The 22,973-nt window shown below is 40.3% G+C and overlaps 1 protein-coding gene across 6 annotated transcripts in view; it reads left to right on the top strand.

Annotated features, from left to right (window-relative positions):
• IL1RAPL2 (interleukin 1 receptor accessory protein like 2) overlaps positions 1-22,973 on the top strand; it is a 359,275-nt gene that overhangs the window by 322,301 nt on the left and 14,001 nt on the right. For all 6 annotated transcript variants that reach the window (XM_079318894.1, XM_079318892.1, XM_079318890.1 and 3 more), the window contains 2 exons: positions 11,730-11,859; positions 18,221-18,366. In XM_079318894.1, the coding sequence (XP_079175020.1) occupies positions 11,730-11,859; positions 18,221-18,366 (276 nt within the window). The remainder of the gene's footprint in view (positions 1-11,729; positions 11,860-18,220; positions 18,367-22,973) is intronic.

Genomic DNA, 22,973 nt, shown 5'->3' with positions numbered 1-22,973 from the left:
TGAGCTCTAAGATAGTGCCAAACACCACTGTGGGCAAGATGGGGGGGAGAGGGAGGGGCATTCTGAGACTCTAGGACTATAAAATCAAAGCTGCTTTCTGTGGGATCCAGCTTTGTGTGCTGAGTGCTCTGACACTGCTGCTTCCAGCTGGAAAGGACAGGCTTGAATTTTTACCTGGGCCAGACAGGAGGTCACTGCTGTGCATAGCAGGGCTGACAGCACTGTCCCCACGGCAGGCAAAGGGCCCCTGCTTCCTGATCCCCCTTCGGCTTGGATGAATAGTTTATATTTCTGAGATCAACCACGTAGGTTTGCACTAAATTCTCAAGGGATTGCACTGAATAAACATGTACTCATAACAAGGCTTTCACAGATGGAAATTCACATTGAGTTCCCCACAGCAGGGTGTGTAGCTTGCCTCTTCTCAATAGATTTCAGACTCAAATTCATCACATCTTCCTGCAAGTCTAGAGAAGACATGACACACCTCTCCCCAACAGCTGGTAGGGGGATGTGGATAGAGATGAAGGACATCATTTAATAGTTTTAAGGGGGGGTTATTCTTTAAAAAAAGGTTTACTTAAACCTACATGTGCTTTGCATATCAGACTCAGGTGTGAGGATCTCTTGCTCTGAGCCCACTTCACCTGACAGTGTGACCTGTTAGTGCCCTTTGCCATAGCCTTGGGGAATCCACAGCCAAGCAGTGTGGCCAGCTGGCAAAGTGCAAGGCAGTGGGGCCACCTTAGGGTGAATTTGTGCTTCCTTGTTTCCCAGTGTACTCCCACAAGCACATGAGATGTGGACTTTGCCTTATCCCATGCTGGTGGTGAGTAGGTCAAGCTGGTGCCATCCAGACAGTATCTGTAACTAGCTCTGGTTTTATTCCCCCCCCCCTCAAAGCAGAGCTGGCTCCTGTTCCTCTGCTGCAGTGAGCCAAAGGCACTTTCATCCTCCTTCTACTGTCATCAGAAGGTCAATGTTAGTCCTTGCAGAGACATCCTTCCTTCTTTGTTTTTCCAGCAAAATTTTGCAGTTTTTGAGTGATTTTCCTGCTAAGTATTGGAATTTCCACTTTTTTTATGTAAGCAGGTGGTGTCTCATCACCATGAATTTAAAGAGAGTTCCCTTTTGCAGAAGTTTCAGCTTGAGCCAGGGAAATGAGGGGCCTGTTGTTTGTTTGTTTTAATTTTTGGAATGTTCTGAATTATTGTCAATCAGCCATGTTGAGAATAGAGGCAAATTATGGGGGTAAAATATGGGAAATTGAAACCATGGGTTTTGCCTTCACTGTGTGCAAAGATGCAGGGGGAAAAAAGTCATTGGTTAGAATTTAGGAGTTCTGAGTTAAAGACTTCATGGTTTGGTACTCATCTAGGGAAAAATGAAACTATTAGATTCCTGTGCAACTAAAATTACATTTAATATATGGTTAGTGTAAATACCATCAACTGAATGCAAGGGAAGAGGCTCAGGGTAAATCTGAGTTCTCAGTGCTGATAGGCTTAGGGCAATTAGTGCATTGACTTCTGTGAATCATATTTATCATAGGAAAATAACAAGCTCCTTTTCAATGTGGCACATGGCTGGTGGTAGGTTGTGTCTCAAATTACTGAGCACAAGGAGGTGTCACTGTATCTCTTTAAAAAAATAAAGTTTTAACTCTGAGAGTTAGTAGTTTTAACTCTGAGAAGTTGTCTGAATTTGTAACATTTCTTATGACTGTTACATCTTAAGTCCCTGTTGTAGATCTTATGTCTTGGTTAAAAAATTCTGAAACTAAGATTTTGGGGAAAAATGCTCCAAACACCAAAAACCAACCAACCAACCAGGAAAAACATTACCTAAAACTCTTGACATTTTTGAAAGTACTGTCTACCTTCATGTTATTTGTTTGGATTTTTATCATTGCTTTTTTTAACAATAAGGACTAATAAAAATGTGCCCTTTAATTTTTACAAATTGTAAGAGATTGAAGTTCCCTGTTACTTTTTTATTAGACAACTGATGAACAATATTGATCCACTCAATAAGCAAAGTACAGGTTGTATTTATTGAACTGTTTTGCTTTCCTACTCTCTCTGAATGTTATTTCTAAATTTAAATACATGAGAAATGGAAATTATTATTTACTGGAGTTAGCTTGGACTAAACATTGCTCAGTGGCTGCTGTTTTTTCTTTTAAAATCTTTCTTTGTAAATATAATCTTTCTTTAGAACTCACTGTTGCCCTTACTCAGCATGGCACTTTAAGATGTACTTAAATTTAATCAACAGGGAACCCTCTCCCTATTCAGTGAAATGTTTGGGCATTTGCAGAGGTTTTAGCACATCAGGGAGCTGCAGATTCAGGTTTGGGTACAGGGTGACCTCAGTGGCTGTGTCCCTGTTGGTCCCATTGTGCAGGGAAGTGGGAACTCGGGTCACCTTGTCACGAGCCATGGCCAGTCCTGTCCCCTGGGGATGAGTCCACCTGCACAGCTGAGCCAGGGGAGGGGCCAGCTGTGGTTAATTCATCATCACAGGGGTTGGCATCTGTCTCTCCATCCCCCTGCTTCAAGGTGATATTCTGTTAACCACACTAAATCTTTTGGTGCTACATGCCTGCTGCAGGGCACTACAGAGATATTAGTCAGCTATTCAGGTCTTTATCAATATATTTATACAAAACTGATGTCAGGGTCCATTCAGACCTTCTGAATTTACAGAGCTACATGCTCTATGATTTAAACTTTATCTCATAGGCTATTTAGGAAATACAATAAACAAACATGACAAAAGGGCTCAATCCCCTTTTTGCCCAGACAAGTTTATTATGTAAATCCACTTACACAGAATTTATTACCCATGATTTGCAATGTCTTGCACCTACCCTGCCTGGCGTGGGTGTGCTCCTCCTTCCTCCTCTCTCAAGTTGTGTCCCCTGTGTTCTCCTTGCAGGAAGAATCAGAAGTATTGCAGAAGTGTCAACAGTCTGGCTGCTCTTGGATCAGCTTCAAAAGCTGTCTGGGCAAAATGATGTTTTATACCTTCCAGTTTGGAGTTTTGGTCTATACCATTTCCACAAATTAGTGGATTCTGAGGGAATTGCCAGACAAAGGATAGTGGCAACACAGCAATTGAAGGTGATAATAGTGCATGAGGTGGTAATAAAACTGTTTGGCCACCTCTCCTGCTGTCTTTGATGTCCTGGTGCTGCCCCCACCATATATCAGGCCTTAGCATGAGCTGTGGTAGCCAAAACCTGAGCAGGAGTTGAGTGAACAGTCACAAACTGTGGATGAAAATATCCCAGCTGGCTCTTTAGATGCAGGCATACAAAAGTGTCACTTTGTTATTAAGGCATCCATAGAATGAACCAGAAACTTGCATTTGCTATGTTCTTTCTCAGTGAAGAATTATCCATTCTACAGTCAATGTCTTGGGGGTGTTTATCATTTTTCTAAAAGTCAACACAGAAGTTGGAAGAGGTTTAGTGTGATTTCCTCAGTCTGCTGCTGCCTGCAGCTGTTTCCTTGACAACCTTCATTGTACCCTCTGCCTTCTAAGTCAGGCTGGATGTCTGGATGTGTGGATGCTCCAGATGTGTGGCTAGATATCCAGGTCATACTCACGTGAGTTCAAATTTTGGCCACATTGGTGGCAACAGTACTCAGTCAGGATGGCCCCTCCATGTGCTTTCTTTACATTGAAACCAGGTTAATCTCTAGAAAGAGATGCTGAATTTAATCCTCTTTCTGCCCAGAAGATCATGATGTACTTGCTCAGGAAACTGAAATGCAACACAAGAATGTCCATAGAAAATTCAATTCAGGGAGAGTTGGAAACTCCTGCAGCTGGCAAGAAGCAGCAATGTGAGGGGTAGGATCCTCCTCTCCTTCCAGCCAGCAGGTTGATGTGAGGAGACAGCAGCATCTCTTTGTGGTCCATCTCTTTGGAGCTCAAAGAAAGAGTCAGCTGTTCCTCCTTATCACTGTGGGACAGTAATCTAATTAAGTAAATGCTCCCTGAATAATTCTTGCTCTTCTCTCAGAGCAGTGGGAGAAATGATGGCTGTGATGGCATGAGTCCATGCCTGGGCCAGGGAGAGATGATTTGTTCCATTGCACTCTCTGCCAAGGGCTGCCCAGCCCTTGGAACTGCACCACCAAGGGGACATTTTCCAGGTACCTGCAGGGCATTTCTCTTAAATAATGTTTCTGTGCCTCAAAATGCACAGAAATCAGATTTTCAGAAGGGCCTCAGCACTGAGCACAAGTTAAAGCCAGCCCAAGGCAGCTGTCAGGCTGCTGCTGGAAATCCCACTAAGCATCTGTCTTCATTGTAGGTGCCTAACTGAAAAGCTCAAATCCTTGACTTTCAGTTACACCTGAGCTCTCAATGAGTAAGATTTTAAATTCTGACCCCAAGGCAGTTCTGAAAATGAGATAAAGGATTTTACAGGATTTAGGTGAGGTGAATGTTTTTGGGAGGTGAGGGGGGAGAGGTGGCAGTTGGGATGTTTTTCTGGATTTTTTTGGGGTTTTTTTTTTTAAGAAAGCTGCTCTAAGTGATTTTGCTTTGATTGATTCATTTTTGGAACATCTGATAAATCTTTATCAGCAGCATTTCAGCCTTGTGTGTGTTTTTAAGTTTTGTTTTTCTCTCTATGTGGGAGCTGCAGTCAATAGCCAAGCCTACAAGCAGCCCTTGCAGTGGGTTATGATTAAATTAGCAATGGCTGGGGCTGTGTGGAATGACAGCAAATGCATGGACTTGTGTTCTTGGCAACAAACTGTCTAGAGGCTTAGCTGCTTTGTTTCATGTTTGGAGTTCTGCTTGCTGTTAGTGTTATTTTTATCCTACATTGTATATATGCTATTTGCTCACTTGAGTGAGACAGAAAAGCACAAATATCTCATGGCTGTGTGTTTTGTGATGTCTTAGGGCATAAGAAATAAGAGCAGAGCAAGAAGGAAAGTTAAAATTAAGATCGTAAACTACAGAGGACAAAAAAAAAGGAGCTAAAGATCTCTTGCATTTTTCTTGGCAAGTTTTGCCAGTCTCTTTTTTTTTATTACCAAAGACTTGCCTTTGTCAAAAAGTTCTTAAATGAGGGAAGAGCCAACTTACTTTATGTACTGCTGCCATTTTTTTTTTCCTTCACATCATTACAGCTGCCAGAATATTACTGTAGTGGCTGCATGTGCAGCTCATGGCACAGGGCCTTGCTTAGGGGAAGAGCACCTCCTTTAGTCTTCTTTTAGGCTTCTTTTAAAAACCTGGAGACTAATAAAATATTTATATTACATGGGTGTGCTTTCAGATGTTTTTAAACTGTTATGAAATGAATGTCTGGAGGCTAGTTAGGCTTGATTTCACTATAAATTTATCTTATTAAGAAAATTATTATCACTATCCAAAGCAGGTTTCTTAATTTTCTTTAAAATGCTTTCAGTTCATTAATTCCTGGCTGAGCTTTAATTATGCAAATGTTTGGAAGGCTCATATCCAGTTCATATCTCATATATGAATTTACTGGCTGCTGGAATAGAATTTTGAAATATTATAGAATTTTCTGTAATTATGTTTTTTTATGAAGGAAAATAATTTGGTTTGAGTATGTTTTATTTTCACTGGATCCAGTAATTCTCAAACTAGTCTGGACTTCACGAGATTTTTACCTAAATGGGATAACATGGTTTAGCACACAGCTAGTCCTGTATTCTGTAGAATATCCAGGTAAAAGAGGAGAGAAGGGAAGCCCAGGTACAGTAATTAGCACTGTCTTTATTGATCTTGTTGAACAAAACAAAGCCTGGAACATCTTATCTAGTGGTGCTGGGGTGTGGCCAGGGGAAAATAAGGGATAATTTAGTGAGGGTTTGTCCAAAACCAATAGTGAGTCAATCTGTGAAGAATTTCAGTGCCACCTGAGCAGATGAGAGGAGCAGAGGCTGAAGCCCAGGTATGTGAGTGGAACTGCAGCTCTGTGCTGAGAGGGGACAGGGGAGCAGGTGATCAGCTGTGCTGGGTGACACAAGCAGAGCCCAAGCACAGCCTCAGCTGCTCCTGGCTGCTCCAGGACTGTGCTGAGCCCTGGGCTGAGGTTTTGTGCTCAGCAGCTCAGCTGAAGTTTCATAAACTTTCATTAAAATGTAGGCAGTCATCTCTGGTTCTAGCCACAATCAGGATGTTATCTATGTATTGAAGAGCAACTCTTTTTGGTTTCTGTCTTTTTTTAGTCCTCCAATTCCTTTGCTAGTTGATTTTCGAATATTGTTGGGCTGCTTTTGAAACCTTGTGGTACAACTGTCCAAGTTTTTGACTTTTCCTCCCTGTCTCAGGATTTTCTGTCTCAATAGCAAAAAGCTCTTGGCTGGACTGCACCCTCTCCATCTGCTGCTGGCTCTGCCCAGCACAGGAGAGCAGCTCAGAGGATGGCATTGCAAGGCACTTGGGGAAAATTGACATTCTCTGCTAACTGCATAGAAGCTACCACACACAGAGATTGTTTATCATGAGTCAAGGTCTGTGTTGCCCCTGGCATTTGTTTTGTGGATAAATTGCAGGATAAGCTCTGTCTCTCATATCTTCTTATCCAAGATGTCCTTCTGAAACAAAAGGAAATGTGTTCTTTATTTCAGGGTTGTATACAACCCAGCCTGCCTTGCCAGGCAAATTAAAATCTATCTGCTGCTCTTCGGACACTTTCTAGCACTTGTAAAGCACATTAGAACAATAATGTTCTTGTCAGTGACATGGTGATTTGCCTTGCAAACCTCACAGCCTGGAAAGTCAGCTCCCATTCTCCAGACAGCCTGCAGAATACACTTACTGAGAAGTGAGAGTTAACCTGCCTTTCTTGTCCTCTGTCTCAGCAAATGAAAGAAACAAAGCCCATGAAGTGCCTGCAAAACATCTGCATGTGTTGAGAGGGAAGCTGCTCCTTTGGCAGCACTCAGAGTTCTCTCCTATTCGTACAGGGAAAAGACACAAGCACCATTATCAGAGAGGAGCTCCAATGTGCAAATACATCGATAAGAGGGACTTGGAGTGATGGGATGACCTTCTGGTGGCAGCACTGCACACTGCCCTGCAGCAGAGGGAAGCAGGGGATGAGCACCCCTTGGAGTGGGGGATGTAAATCCAGCTTACAACCTGTGCAGATCTGACTTTTGGCACTTCCAGTCAGTTCTGCCACTAGCTGGGAGGGCTCATCTGCTTTAGTTCAGGCTTGTTGAGAGCAGTATTTTATCTGGGACAAAAATGCAAGAGAAAAGGAAAAACAATTCATGTTTCAAGCCATAAGAAAAAAACATAGCACCCAGTGATTCAGAGATGACTTTGGCTTCTTGATGGGGTTGCTCTGAGATGCTCTGTGAGTGAAGGTCTGATTTGCTGGAAGCATATTCTCTGATGTGGGCTTCAAAGCCACAAAATACACCTGTCTGTGCAAAACAAGTGAAAAAAACCAAACTATCAACTTATATTAAAAAAAAAAATAAATCCAGGAAAATGCCTTTGCATAAGCCAGATGTGAATAGACTTTGTCTTTCATGCTGGTCAGTCATCCAGCATTAAGCAATAAGCATTAAGCAGTAATCATCTTGGCATTTAAGTTTTTAAAAGACAGGAGAACTTTTAGGTATTTTAAGCTGCATTCACTTTCTGCTTGAATCATGTCTCATTTAAGAGAAACTGTGCTGCAGAATTTCTGGTTTTCTGTCAAACCATGTTGGCCCTGCATTAAGCACATTCTGAACCATTCCTGTCTAAATTCTTTTGCAAACCCTTTTTCCATCATTAGCTCTACTCCTACCACCATCAGGCAGCTCTTTTGCTTGAACAATTGCATTTATGTGGAATTCTCTTTGCCAGAAAAAAAGTTGTTTGAATGTATGGTAGAGTTCACACAGATTTATTGTGAAAATGGACAGGTGAAAATTGTACAATAAGATTTAGCAAAAATTCTTTTTACTGCCAGTGGTTTTGTTATCAAGTTTTATCAAGTTTTTTCTTATCAAAAAATACTGGGAGTTTGCAACATGTCTGCTTGACTGACAAGGCAGGGAGAAAAGCTAAAGCAGAGATTTCTGCTGAACCTGGTCCTTTACTGTACCAAGGTGACCCCAGCAAAGCAGAAGACTCAGTGATGTCTGCAAACAAGCTTTTCTACTTACTGTCCTTGTTTCTTCAAACACTCTCTTAACTGTTGATTCATTAGAAATTCACTAATGTTTTTCTCTCTTCTTCAGCAAATTATTTTATGAAGTAAAAAAGCAACAGAAATGTCTATCAACAGAATCCACCTGTAAATGGAAAACCTTTAGGATACTATTTATTCTAGGAATTTTGATGTTGTTAATTAAATGATGCAGGAGGAATATCTCTTACTAAGACCATTAGTAGTGGAATTACTGGAGGTCATGCAGAATATCAGTAATGATGTGCAAAAGTTTAGGCCTTACACAGGATGAATTGTTGGAGTTACAAATTGCCTGCTAGTTCCTTCTGCCTGGAACTGTGGCTCAGTGTAATATTGCATGGCTTGAAGCCAGCCCTAAAAGCAGGAGCTGCAAAGGGGCACTTCCCATACTCAGTGCCTGTTTCTCTTTTCATATTCAAGGATGCATTTAGGCACCATTTTCAATATTATGGTATTTGGGGATGAATGTAGAGTTCCCTGAAAACCAGTAGCACCAGGTTGCTGCTGTAGCTCTGTGGTGATGCAGCAGGAGAGGAGAAATTACCCTTAATTTCCTTATGGAGGCTTATTTTGGGAGATGAAGTGGTTCTGCAAGGAAGTCAGTGTTACCTTTCTGATGGTGTTCCACTTCCAGAGGCAAAAGGAATTTTGATAACTCTCTCTGATGAGATTTATGAAGCAGAAGCTGTTTCAGATAGCCATAGAAAAGTGAGATGTCCTTACCAGCTGGAAGAGTGTCAGAACTGCAAGTGAGAGTTTGAGGTTGGATTGGCCCTTGAAGTATCATCAAGCCCCAAGTTCTTCCCACTCCAGGACAGATCAGATCAACCCAGACCCACATCATTCTGCTACTGAGATAAAAATTAATTGTTCCATGAAAAAAATTTGTTTATTCAACTCTGATCAATGATGGGTTTGCAGGTGAGATGGACTATGGGATTTTTCAGGTCTTGCTGGTACCAAACTTAGAGCTGAGAATATGAACTAACTCCAGTTTTTCCTGTCCATGGTATTAGTTTATTTTGCTTGTTTCCCTGGTGGCAAAGCTAGCAAATAGATCTGCCCAGGCACATTCAGAGCATGCAGGTTGTCATGGTAAAGGCTCCCGATGCTTTGTATTGAGTTTGTTTATTACAGAAGCTGTCTACCAACAGCTGGGGTTTTGGAGTTTTCCTGTCTGTGTAGAAAACTTCTTATTTCTTCAAACCAGACATTATTACCTCAGGGTATTTATTCTGCATGTATAGAAATCTGAGTCTCACATTGGAATATTTTCATTTCTCAGGGCTTGTTTTTTAAGTAAAAATCTGCTGGTTTGAGGAAAAACACATTCTGTAACATATTTTGCCTGTAACACTTACTGTCCAGCATGGTGTGCCAGGAAAAGGGCAAATACTATCAATGCTGATAAGCCTTGTCTGTCCCTTTTCTTTTTCACATTGCTACAATGTCTTTTTCCATTAATGTCAATCATGCTAGGAATCACCACGTGGTATTTAAAAAGATGTGTTGGTGGCTCCAAGGCAAGCAGCACAAAAGAGCTCACACCTTGCAGGCATTCAGCACGTTGGGAAAAGGTGAGGTGGGTACAGCCAGAGGCTCCAGTTGTCCCCATGGATGACACACAGCACCTCACAGGGTTGGGTGAGCTTGGAGTGGAATTAAACATCTGCCTACAAGTGTTGCTGACTCTTCATTAGTTAGGGAAGTTTGGAACTTTCTCTGATGGTTGTCAGTGTTGTGGGATGTGCAGATAAATGAATATCCAGCCCTTCTTCCCCCTTGTATGTCTGGTCTAGTTGTGTAATCTGCCAGCATCTCCACATGTCCAGGGGCCAGCTGTGGTGCCAGAGTTCATCATGAATATGGAGATAATGAAAGAGTCTGGAAAACATTTTCAGGATAAACATTTTCCATTTTTGTCTTTTGCTATTTGAGAAACAGAAACTCAAGTGCAGCCTTTAAATCTTTTCTTGCTGTATCCTAATGTTTCAAAGGACTTGTAATTTTGAATCTTGACTTGGAAACAATTTAAAGGCGGCTGATTTTCTGTGGCTGGGAGTGCTGTGCTTCCTGACTAATCAGACTCTTTAGACATGTCTTAAATTGGGCACTGAAATAATAGATAGACAAGTGCAAGTAGTTGACTCAGCTCTATGGGGGTTTAGGCAAAGGCACTTTAACACACAGCTCTGATATGCTCTGAGTCTGCACACAGCAAATTAATCACTCCTGGGCAGACAAGAGGTGAATGGTTAAGGCACAGTAAGTCAATCATGGGAAACCATTAGCCCATGCTCAACCAAGTGGTGTGCTCCAGGTGATTGGCCCCCCCTTGAAAAATGTAGGCCTGTTCTGTTTCAGCTGAGAGAGTCCCCTGCTGCCATGGAGAATACCTGACATAATAAAACATTTATTTTGAATTCAGTAGAATTCATTATTTAGGCTTTCCGTGCGTGATCCTTGAAAGATTCAAGCAGAAGTCTCCAGTGACATTAAATGAGGCCTGTTCTCCCACCTAAGTTGCTGATTCTACACCTTCTCCATAACCCAGAGCACCTATGTGAAGTAAAATAGGCAAAGAAAAGTGGGGGCAGCAGCTGTATGTGTCTCCCGAGGGAATGGGCATGGTTCTTCCAAATTTTCTGACTTGTTGAGGTTTTTCTGGGTTAGTTTTTTTTTTTTTTTTTGGTTTTTTTTTGTTTTTCTTTTTTTTTTTTTTTTGTTTTTTTTTTTTTTGTTTTGTTTTCTTGTGCAGGCAAACAGCCATCTGTGCTGTAAGAACAGTCCTGTGCTACCTAGAATAGTTAAAACTGTACCCAAACAAAAACCCAGTTAAATGCTGAATGCTTGAAGAGAAAAGAAGTTTTACTCATTTCCAAATTTTGTTTTGAGTTTGTTTGGAAGTATCTTTGCACAGGTGAAAGGGAGAATTCTTTACTCTATTGCTTGAATAATGCTTTGAAGTTTGGTCCTTAGCCAAAAGCCTGTTGACAGTAGCATCAGTGTTGGGCTGACTGGCATCATGTATTTCTTGGGAATCTTCAAAAGCTCTCTGAGCAGCTCCAAGGCTTGATTAACATTTGATTTCTGTCTAAGTGAGGAAGGAATTATTCCTCTGTCTTTTTATGGCTGGATAAGGAGCAGTCATTCAGTGATTTACCTGCCTTTTAGGGACAAATCTCTAGTCCTGGTAGAGATCCAAGGAGTTTGACAGGGAAGTCACCTCTTTCTTTTTAACAACCTTATGTTGCCACTGTTTCCATACCTTCTCATTGTTCATGTACTATTTTTCTCAGAAAAATTAAATTATGGATAATCTCTGGATATGGATAATTATGGAGTTTCATTTTACAGCTATTTCCTGTAGATGGAAATCGACATCACTCTTTCCCCCATTATTTGTAGTTATTCTTTCTCCTTTTTCCACCTCCAGTTTTTCATAAGGAGGTTTATCTGAGGTGTTGATATTTCTTTTAATAATTTTCTCACTAGTAGCTGTGACAAAGTTTGTAATCTTCTCTCTTCATTTTGTCCTCAGGAAATCCACTGACTGTGGCCTGCAAAGCTTTCTTTGGATTCAGTGGAGAATCAGGCCCCATGATCTACTGGATGAAAGGGGAAAAATTCATAGAAGAATTGGAAGGTCACATTAGAGAAGGCGAAGTCAGGTATGTTTAGGATTATTTACTATTAAAAATACTGTATATCCCACAAGTCTGTTGGATTGCCAAGTTTTTAACTGAAAGTGGAAATTGTTTTCTATCCAAAGAGTGATGGAGGCCTTGGAGCCATGTGAGTTGCTCTCTCTCCTTTGTAGCAAGTACACTCTAAAGACAGAGTAGCTTGTGCCTGTGCCTGTAAATGTGTTACCAGGCTCCCCTGATGGTTGGTAGCTGAAGCATCTCCTGAGTGTTCCAGGGGTTGATTTTAGCCCTGTGTGAGAATGGTGCTGTCCATCCCATGGGACCTGTCTTGGCAAGATAATATCCATTTCAGCACCACTGCTAACCTTGAAGACAAATGGTCTGTCAAAGTCACCACACTCTCTCTTCTCCTGAGCATGTTGTGTGTGTCTGATACAGATTTTAACCAGAGCCTTCAAGAAGCAGTGCTTGCTCCTCCAGGCTTAACATACAAGGGAAAGGAAGGAGTGGCTGTGTCCAATATCCAACATGTGCTTGGCTTTTTCCCAGGGCTGGTTATCACTTGATGTAAAGAAAACACACTTGTATCCCCATGAGCTTTCATGGAATTTGCACCTAACAGCACCCTATTCTCTCCCTTAATTAAACCTGATTATTGTTCTTTGAGCAAAGACTAAGTCATGGTTATACTATGGACAAGGTGGTCCCAGCTCCTATAGATACAATAAATGCAAATTATGATACAATAAATATGGATTATAAAGAAAGACAAGGTCTTTTCACTTTCCAGTGAAAATTTTTTTAATCTTGTGTCTGAGTTATTTTTTTCTTGTAAAGGTAATTTTGCAGAGCAAGAAGAGAGAGGTTCCTTTGCTTTATTACTTGATCAATAATATGCAGTTCAGCCATTTAGTCATGAGTTGTTAAGATATATTTAATTGCACACAGATGAAATTTATCTTGTATTGCCATTCTAGAGTCCTCTTTTGTGCCACTAATCACTAAAAGCAATTATTGGAAACTTTTGCCATTTTAAGTAATAAGCAGTTAATGACATTGTGTTCTCTCTGGTGTGTATATATGTGAGCAGTGGTTTTGGTCATGTTCTGCATCAGGAGAATTTGAGGTTTTATATGAAGAGTGCTCCAGCTTTAGCACAGTTCAAAACTTCTCCTTTATGTACATTTATTAGTGAAACTGAGTTTGAAAAGGCTGTTACTTGTCCTTTGTTGTGCCATCTCATTGCACATTCATGTTTCAAATTAATTTGTGACAGGTTGTTTTTCTCATTCCACTAGTGCTTTGACTCAGTTTACAGACCCTTCACAACTCAGTGAATCTTCTCTTCAGGAAAGCTACTTATCACATCCCTAATCTCCTGTGATCACTGCCAGCATTTAAAACAGCATTTTCCAAAACATACTGCATCATTACCAGCAGTGCCCCAGTCCATCCCTTTTTTATTTAGAAGTATCTATGGCAACTGAGGTGGTAACTTTTTGCAAATGATTTTTTGCCTGTTACAGCTCTTGTTTTTGTCTTCTATTACAGGTATGCTGCTTCAGGGGAACTAAGCAGCACTAATTGTTCTGTCAGTGCCCTGAGGCAGCCCACATCTTCCACCCAGTTGTACTTATTGATGTATTTAAAAATTGTCATGTGTGTTTCAAATTTGATGAGCCATGGTGAACTTGCTGGTTAGATGCCTTTTCCATCAGTTTGCTTCTCTATGATGTTACCAGAGAAGCCAAGAGCTGTACAGAATATATTACAACCAGGCTGGTACTTTGACACATTTTAACTCTGCATCTCCTATCTTGAATTAGTTCACAAATTTAGTAGCACTCTGAATTTATGGTGCTGTCCTTACCCTGGCCTGTGCCCATCCATTGTGTTGCTGGATTTTCTGTGTATGATGAGAGTTCAGGTTTGCAAATGGATGATGTGTGGGAGCACAAACCACCCACCCCCGGTGTGTATGGTTAACACTCCCTGTGCTGCCTTGAAAGCACTAAAAAAAGGATGCATGTAACCTGGACATTCCTATTCATATCAAATCTGTGGAACTGGGTTTTGGTAAGCACACTTCACCAAGAGTAATATTTGTGTAGCTCTGGGCTTCTCAGTATTTATTAGACTTTTTTACAAAGCCTCATAATAAAAAGTAACTCATTAGCATTGCAGGACTTGGAGGCAGAGATGCCCTGTCTGAGCTGCCCTCTTGCCTTCCCTTGAATTAAGATCCCCAGGTGTTAGACATGCGTGGGGGAGAAGGAGGAAGAGACTTTGCTTGTCAGGTGGGGCTTTCACAGCAGTAATAAAAATGTCATGGAAATTGAACCAGAGTTATTAAAGAAGGAATCAGAGTCTTTAAGTGTGTCTGCAGAGTTGTCACTTGTACCTAATTATCAAAACAGCCCACAGCAAATTTCAACACCAGCTCTCTGCCATGGCAAAGTATTTTCAGACATAAATATTGCTCTCTCAGCCACCTATGAGTTGCTTTTTTTCTTCTTCAGGCAACTTTCAGAGTAGTCATAATGCTCATCTTGTAAAGTATGCTTGTCCTTGTTTGTCTCTCTTGTCCATTTTTAAAGTAGAAATAGTTTAACTCATCCTAGAGGCATGAAAAAAAGTGAATGAGGACATTTTGAATGGCAGCCTTATTTCTTCTGGTTGATTTATCACCCACAGAAGTCAATGGATGGTTATGAAACACTCAGACAAGATGAGGATGTTGTTTTCTATTAGGAGAGGGTGCTGGGGGCAGAGGCAGAGCTCCCATAGCTGCTTTGCTGATGTGCTGGGTGCTTTGCAGAGAAGAATGGAAACAACAGCCCTCTCCTGAAAAGCTTATACTACTCAAGTAGACAAGTTCAGGGCAGAGAACAAGAAACACAATGCAGGAAAGTGAGAGGGAAGGTCACTGTTGTGCTGCCAGTTGAATGACTCTGCTTTGGAGAGGTGCTTGTGTACACACAGATCTGTCCTTGTTAAGGGGTACAAGGAAAGGAGTAGATTTCATAATCCTGTTCACAGTCCAGATCCTCAGCTTTATAAAGAATGAGTTTCCTTTTTGCTAAGTCCCAGCTATCATGCAGTTAGTAAATGTTTGCAATTAATGTCTTGGTCTTGCAGAGAGACCAGAGTGAAGCTTTCTTATGGCCTTGTTGTCTGTGTTTATACAAAGACTGAAAAATTTAGGAAAAAAAGTAAAAGTATTTTCAATTCAGATTCAACTTAGTGCAGACAGGCACTGGGAAAATATGACCAAGGATTTGAAAAATCCAAACCATTGCAGAATTTTCAAAGAAAGCATTTCTATTCTGCAATGACACTTGCTTTTTAAAATTCATATTCTTACCTGAAAATTATTCACTAGACAAAATGTTTTGTTTCAGATCAGATAAAATGCTTCAGACTGAAGAAAAAGAAGACACTGAGTGTTGTTTTTGTATCACCCACCTTTTATTTCTCTCTTTCCATCCTGTTTGTTGGGAGTTGTCAAGCACCATTGATTTAGCTATGCATTAAATGTTGTAATTACTTTTACAGTTTGTTCAGCAACCCAGAAAGAGTGAGTTATTATTTTCTCAGCTTGTGGGAGCTGGCATGTGTTGACAGTGATGCTGAAGTTTCCCCCACCTCAGACAGGGACAGAGTTTCATCTGGGTGTGCAGCAAATGCTGTTGCACCTTTCAGGTTTTGCTTGTTGATACTGTATTCCTTTTCTAGCCCAAAAATATTGTGCTCCATATTCTCTGAACCAACCAAAACAATTAATTAATTAATGCAATTAATTAAGGGCTGCATATGTATTTAAAAAATGCAGATAACCAACTGTATTTCTGTGGCAATAGTGGAAATGTAGAGTAATGGTTAAAAGAAAAATGCAGAAAAAATTAAAAAGCAGGAATGAAAGGTTTTACACCACAAAGAGCTTTCTACAATTTGCTGCCAGCAAAATGCTTAAATGTTTGTCAGCATTTTCCTGATAGATCCCACTCTAAAGAGTTCCCTTGCTAAAAATTGCTATTAGAAGATATGTAGGAAAGAAATCTCAGTCCAAATATATTGGATATTCCTTTCTCATGAAAGCTCTTCTTTAGCTGATCAGGTATTATTTAAATTTAGGTTAAGGGTCAATTATTCTATCTTACATACATGTAGTTTATATATAGATAAAGATAACAGTGTCTTTTATCTTAATTATTACCTGTCTCCTTTCTTTTTTCTGTGTTAAGTACCCTGATTCCAGTAAACAAGAAAATCTGAACATTCACAGAATGCTCCAGATTAGTTTCCCAGATATCTTCTCTGTTAATGATTATGTTGTTCCTTGCAGCATGATTTCTAAACCAAAAGTTGTTGGGCATGCTGTTTACCAGCAGAGAAGAGTGGCTTTCCTCAGTCTTTATATAGATATAACAGAATAATCAGTAAATGAGAATTGATTTATCTCACTCACAGTGATTTAAGCTGAGTATGCAAACAGACCAGCCTTTCTGAGGAGGTTTTTTTTCTGGCCAGAAATTATGCAAAATCAACCTTTCTTCCATTGTTCCACCACTTGGACTCTCTGGACCAGAATTTTTAAAAAGAAAAAAAAGAAATAAGAAAAAAAAAACAAACATAATCAATGAGAGAATTTGAAGGGAAAAAAAAAAATGCAATCTAAGTGTCCAAATGCAACACACACACACAGACACACAGAGTTTTTTAAACTGATGTTTTTCCACTTGCTTTCTGCAAGTTATGCTGCCACTGTGAAAGAGGCTGAATTGTTGTGGATGCTCTGGTGCCTCTTCTGAGTTACTGCAGAGATGTGTTTATAGCAGTCAGACTTGTATTTTTGATTATCTGGTGCAATGCCCTCCTTCTTCTCTTTTCACAGAATCACAGAATCACTGGTTGGAAGGGACCTTCAAAACCACTGAGTCCAACCCACACCCTAACACCTCAACTAAGCCATGGCACTGAGTGCCACATCCAGTCTTTTTTTCAACACATGAAGGGATGGTGAGTCCATCACCTCCCCAGGCAGACAACTCCAGTACATGGTCATTCTTTCCATAAAAAACATATAATATATATCCAAATCATAAAATATAATATCCAGGCCAGGGGCCATTGGCCTTCTTGGCCACCTGGGCACATTGCTGGCTCCTGTTCAGTTGACTGTTGACTGATTTTTTTGATTTGTTGTCAATTTGTTTGGAGTTCCATGGATATCATGTGAAATCTCATACATAGGAAAATGTGTGTACACAAAATGTCTTTGGTTTATAATAGAGAAGCTTGGGGTTTGCCATTAGTGACACATGTGAATGTCTCCAGCAGCAGTTTCCATCCAGAGCAGGCAGCACTCTGGTTCATTACTTCTTGTCCAGTTTCCTCCTTGCAGTCTTGGGAGAAAATACTTCCTTTTTGGTGAACATGGGTTTTATTGATGCCTTCACCTCCCAGTGCTGTACACAGTCTTTGCAGAGAACAGACTCACTGAGGTTCCATGTACAGTGCTGAGTTGACAGGTGGCTGTGAGAGCACCCCACATTTTCTGTTCCCCATCTTGTGCAACATTACACAAACAGGATTTTACTTGATGTTACATTTCCCTGTTCAAAGGAGCACCAACATTTTCTTGAGCAATGATAAGCCTTTTGAGAGAATAGGGTATTGTATTTTTAGACTTGATGTCAGCAGCAGAAAACTTGCATTTACTTTGCTTTTTTTTTTAATGTTCACATGAGAACAATGACATGAAAAGGCTGTACCTCTGGCCTGAAAGTCTGCTAGAACTTTTATTCCATTTATGGGAATTTCACATGCCTCCTTTTTTCCTCTCAGAGGAGCAGAGAGCTCTTGTTCTTGACACTGTTCCCCTCAAAAGTCAGGATCTAGCCCCCAAAAATAGAGGAAAATTTCAGAGTAGCACAGCTCTTTTTGTTGATTTTCCAGACTGAATTAAAATGTATCACAATACCCAGCCTTAAAATTGCTCTGTAATTTGTTCACTGATGGCTTAGTAGTACATCCTGCTTCTGGAAAATGAATATTTTTCACTTTTTTCAAAAGAAGCATTGTTTTTACCATTTAATTCTGATTGAGCCAATGTAAAGAAGCCACACATAACAATTGTGCATGGCCACTCTTCCTGCACTTGGTTCAGCACCTCACTAGACATGGCAAGAATAAAAACCCTCTGGTGGTTATGAAAATGCCTCTGTGGAGCCTCTTTCAGCCAGCATGAGTCTCCTTTTAAGTGCTTCTCCAGGACTGAAGGAGGCCAAGGAACACTGGTCTCGTGCTGGGAAATCATAGTGTTTTTGGGAATCTACCATCTGTATTAATCCAGTTGAAGCAAAGGCTGTATCCTTCCTTTCAGACTCCTCAGAGAACATCTTGGAGAAAAAGAAGTTGAGTTGACATTGATCTTTGATGCTGTGGAAGAGGCAGACCTGGCTAACTACACGTGTCACGTGGAGAACAGGAATGGACGGAAACATGCCAGTGTTCTTCTGCGTAAAAAAGGTAATTCTCCCTTCCCAGTTACCTGTGATCTCACCTGCCTCTGCAGCAGCACTTCAGTCAGAGCTCCTGCTAACCTCTCTGAGCCAGGCTGGATTTGTGTGTGCCTGCTTGGAGCTGAAGTGTGCTTGTGTACAGCTTCAGTTTACCGTTTGTGGGAGAAAAAGTCATGGATTGTTCCTTGGTGTCTAGAAAATTGGCCTTGCAGGTGATGCACTTGCCTGAAGAAGTCACCCATAAGACACCAGTTATCAGGAGAAGTATTTGAATATGAATTTGACCCAGAATTGACTGACTAGGCCAGTTAAAACATACATTTCTTAGATCATGTGCCCTGGCAGTGAATTTAGATGTTCTCATGTCTCTCCATTTCCTGGCTTCGTGTTTTAAGTTGAAAACTTTAAGCTGGCTCCATGCATCTTGATTTCTAACTGCATCAGGAATGAAAACATGCAGTGGGAGCTACAAATACATGGAGAGTTACTCCATCATGATTGTCTTGCTTTATGCTGTTCCTGAATGGGGAACACCACTAATGACAAATTATCTATAGCAGAAAGGAATTCATTTGGATTTGATTGTGCCAAATTTAAAAGTGCTACTGTGTTCTGTGTTTGAAAAAGTCATTATCAAAGGAGTGTAACAGTATCTCATGGCAGTTCTTCTCTTGTTTGTTCAATCAACTCTCCTATTCACAAGTTGGCTGACATTTAAATTGGATGCTGATCTCTCGAAGATACAATGTATTAGGAAATGCAAAAGCTGTACTAATTGTTGGGAAAGCAAAGAATGTTCCACCCTCGAGGCAAAGCTGTTCTGTGAACCCACAGAACATCAGCACAGGAGACTGACTGAAGAGTTGATACATTGTCCAGGTCTCTGCCATCATTCTTGGATGTAAATTATTTTGCCAAAGCAGGAGAATGATTGTTTTCATGAAACTGAAAGGGCAGCTCCAGTTCTTTGTGTGCTTTCACTGCAGCAAAGTTGGAATAAAGGAATGTCTATCTAGCAGGTCATTCTGCTATCTACTACAGACTTACATCCAGGAGGGCAGGAAGGCTCTGCAGAGGGGTCTGGACCAGCTGGATCCATGGGCTGAGGCCTCTTGTATGAGCTTCCACAAGAACAAGGTCCTGCCCTTGGGTCACAACAAGCTCCAGGCTGGGGCAGAGGGGCTGAAAAGCTGCCAGGTGACAAAGGATCCAGGGATGCTGGAGTCACCATCCCTGAAGGAATTTGAAAGCCATGGAGGTGTAGACATGGTTTAGTGGTGGGCTTGGCAGTGCTGGGTTAATGGTTGGATTCAATCATCAGGGAGGTATTTTCCAACCAAAGCAATTCTACAATTCTAAACTGACAGGTTGTCACAACTTTAATTAGAGAATCTGATCATCATGATGAAGGATTTGTCTCTCTAGAATGCAAAAAGAGTTCTACCTTTCCTTCCACTGAACCTCATAAATAAACAACTGATTGTATGTAAGTATATCTCTGTTGGCACTGGTAAATGTTCTGCTGTGTGCATATAGTAGAATAACAAGCTAGGTTTATTTATAACAAAAAAAATGCAGATATTTCAGAGCTTTGCTGGAGTTATGGAAGAAGCACTGCTGAATACAGAATTTGGAGGTGGAAAGGATCACTTTGCAGCTACTATTTCATTTCTCTCTGCACTGTGGCTGTAGAAAACTTATATTCCCCTCAGGCACTCTCAGTAGTTGATTTTCAAGCTATTAAAGTGTCATTTAAAATAACCACTGTATTTTACTGTGTCCTTTGACTGCCTGTCCCATTGTCCTGTTTGTTATTTATTAAGTTCTCACAAATACTTGACCAAACTTTTCCTTTCTTCAACTTGATTTAATTGCTTCTTATCCTAACTTTCTCCAGCTTAGATTTTACTGTAGATATTCATGAGTCAGGAAATACTACTGTATTTACTGAGCTGGGACAAGATTTAGGGCAGAACTTGCAGAAAGCTGTTGACCAGCATCCTTTGTGTGTGTCAAAGAAGGGATTTGTACTGCAATGTGTTGCAGCACAGATCTCTCAGTTAGAGAAACCCCCCTCCTTCCAAAGTCTTACCTGTAAACAGCTGCATTATCCATGTTTGACAAGAGGCACTTGTAGTTGTTTTGTCTCTAGATCTGCCCTCTGGTTTTTTTGGTTTTTTTTTCTACTTGGATGAAAAACAGGAATAAACCCAAAATCTAAATTGTAGATGTTGTATAAGATTTTCTTGAGTTTTTGTTTTGACATCAGATGGTTATTTTTAGCACATAATTTGCTTGGAAAAAAAAAATAAAGAAAGAAAGGAAAATTAGCTGTTCAAATGTTTCAGGGAAAATATATTAAAGTCTTCTGCTGTATTAGTAGTACAGTCCCCACAAACCTTCAGGAGAATACAGGAGTGCTGTTTGCACAGCTCTGGTGTAGCAGTAGCCAGAGAACATGTGCCATCATTTAGGATTATTTTTATTGTTGGGGGTTTTCACCTAAAAAAGAACCAAATCTAGTTTAAAACCCAAAGCTACCAACACAAAGGCAGAATCAGACATTCTCCTAAGACCTGAACACAACTGTCTGCTGTCACATTCTTCTTTACTGCCTTAATTCAAGACCACATTGTTACTTGCTTTCAAACTGTTCAGAAATAAATTCTGGACAATCCTGGGTTTGGTTTGCCTTTTTTTTCCCCCCATGCTGTTTTAGCATATTTGGTGCTCAAATAACATGGAAATGCAATATACACCCAGTTGTCCCTTAGTTGTGGGAATAGTTCAGGATTCCCTTCAAAAGGGTTTGAAAACAGTCCAGCATTTCAGTGACTGAACTCTACATAGTCTATAATATAACTGTTCTGAAAGATAAATAACTTGTCAGAAACCACAGAATAAAGTCAGACCATGCTTTTAGTGGCAAGAAGTAGTGAATTGAGATATAAGTAAATATTATGATGACTTTTCCTCACATTTTTTTCAAGGAGGCTGCCTTTAATCAAGACATGCAAGGAACTAATTTTAGGGAGTTGGGTTTGATACTGATACATCACTAAATTATGAGGAACTTCTAAAACAGTTGCCTCTCATTTATTGGTTATTTATGAGACTTTTGCTATTTTAAAGACCATGATCCTCTGTAATATGTGTAATATCTTGTGGCAAGGTCCTTCTACATGATTTTGCATTAGAAAATATCAATATTATTAGCTATTTTTCAGTCACTTTTATAGCACAGAGACCAGAACCAACTTCTTTTCTAGTGTTGGATATGCTGCTTCTTTATTTGTCTCAATGAGGACCACTTGAGGAGGAAGGAATTAATCAGATGCCAAGACTAAAGTAGAGTAGGCAAGAAAATTGAACATCCTGGGTTTTTCTCACTGCCTCCACTTGGGAATGGAAATAAGGAGACCTCAAAAATCTTGGCTTTCTGCCACCTTGTGTCTGTCCTCCAAGAGAGTTCATGGGGCAGAAGGACAAGTACTGGACATGCAAAAGCTGCCTTTTGATGCCTTTTGATGCCTTTTGAGCTGGTTGTTGTGGGTTTGCTTAATACCCTGCCATTCCCCCCACCTTCTGTGTGGGCTGCAATGCTCAGCATTTTCTTTCCTTCCAAGCTGGCAGCTTTGCCATCATCTAAATTTCCTAGTAAAAAAAGATTCAATACAATTTTTTCAAAAATCCCCTCAAAAGTGATTTTAACCAACTCTGTTCTCCATTTGCCTAGATTTATCCCCCAGAGCACATGCAGCTTTATCATGCAGTGTAGTAAAAGTCCCATGCATTCCCTGTGTTCTCAAAGAGATTAAATAGCTATTATAATAGACTTTTTCCATCTATTAGTCCATGACTTCTTGCCAGACAGACATCAGAGATACTGCAAACTGGGAATAGCTTGACATCTGATGTTAATTATTGAAATACAAGGCATGGTGAGGCAAGAATAACCCCCAAAGATATGCAACTAATTTGCTTTTTATCTTGAAAGTGACACAAGTGACATACAAGTAATTTTTTCTGACCTAAGTTTTAGAAGCATAAAGATCACAAAAACTTTGTCCTGCCTGTGTTAGTTTGGCAACTTCTCGCTGTGTTTGTCACAGCAGCAAATATCTTCATGACTTCTTATCTGAACTAATACAGGCTGTGAGAGTCAAATTGTCTTCCTCAGTCTTTTCTGGCTAAGTAATGTGCCAAGTGGTGTTAGGAGCAACATTACCTTCAGAGGACATTTCAGGATAAAGAGCTGTGCTGTTCAAGTTAGTCTCTTGCATCATATGGAGCTCTGGACTGATATCCAAGGGGTGTTTTCCCATTTTGTCATTGGTTTGCTGAATGACCTTGAACATGCTGCTTCTCTTTTCTAAGCCAGTTGTAAAAGATGGATCACTGTGTCTGCATTTGTGAAGTTCTTTGAGTTCTTGTGATGTTTCCTAACAAAAGCATCTGGAGTAGGCAATTTTACTAACACTCCGGTCCCATTAAAGTATAATGTGAACTCTATAAATATGTGAGAATGCAAATATATATTGAAGTATAATGTGAACTCTACAATTGTGTTTGTCTGTAAAAATGACAAAGTGGCACTTTGCAGTCTGATGTGTG

The sequence above is a fragment of the Erithacus rubecula genome (genome assembly GCF_903797595.1).
Source record: "Erithacus rubecula genome assembly, chromosome: 15".
NCBI classification, from domain to species: Eukaryota; Metazoa; Chordata; class Aves; order Passeriformes; family Muscicapidae; genus Erithacus; species Erithacus rubecula.
This window is presented reverse-complemented; position numbering and strand designations above follow the sequence as displayed.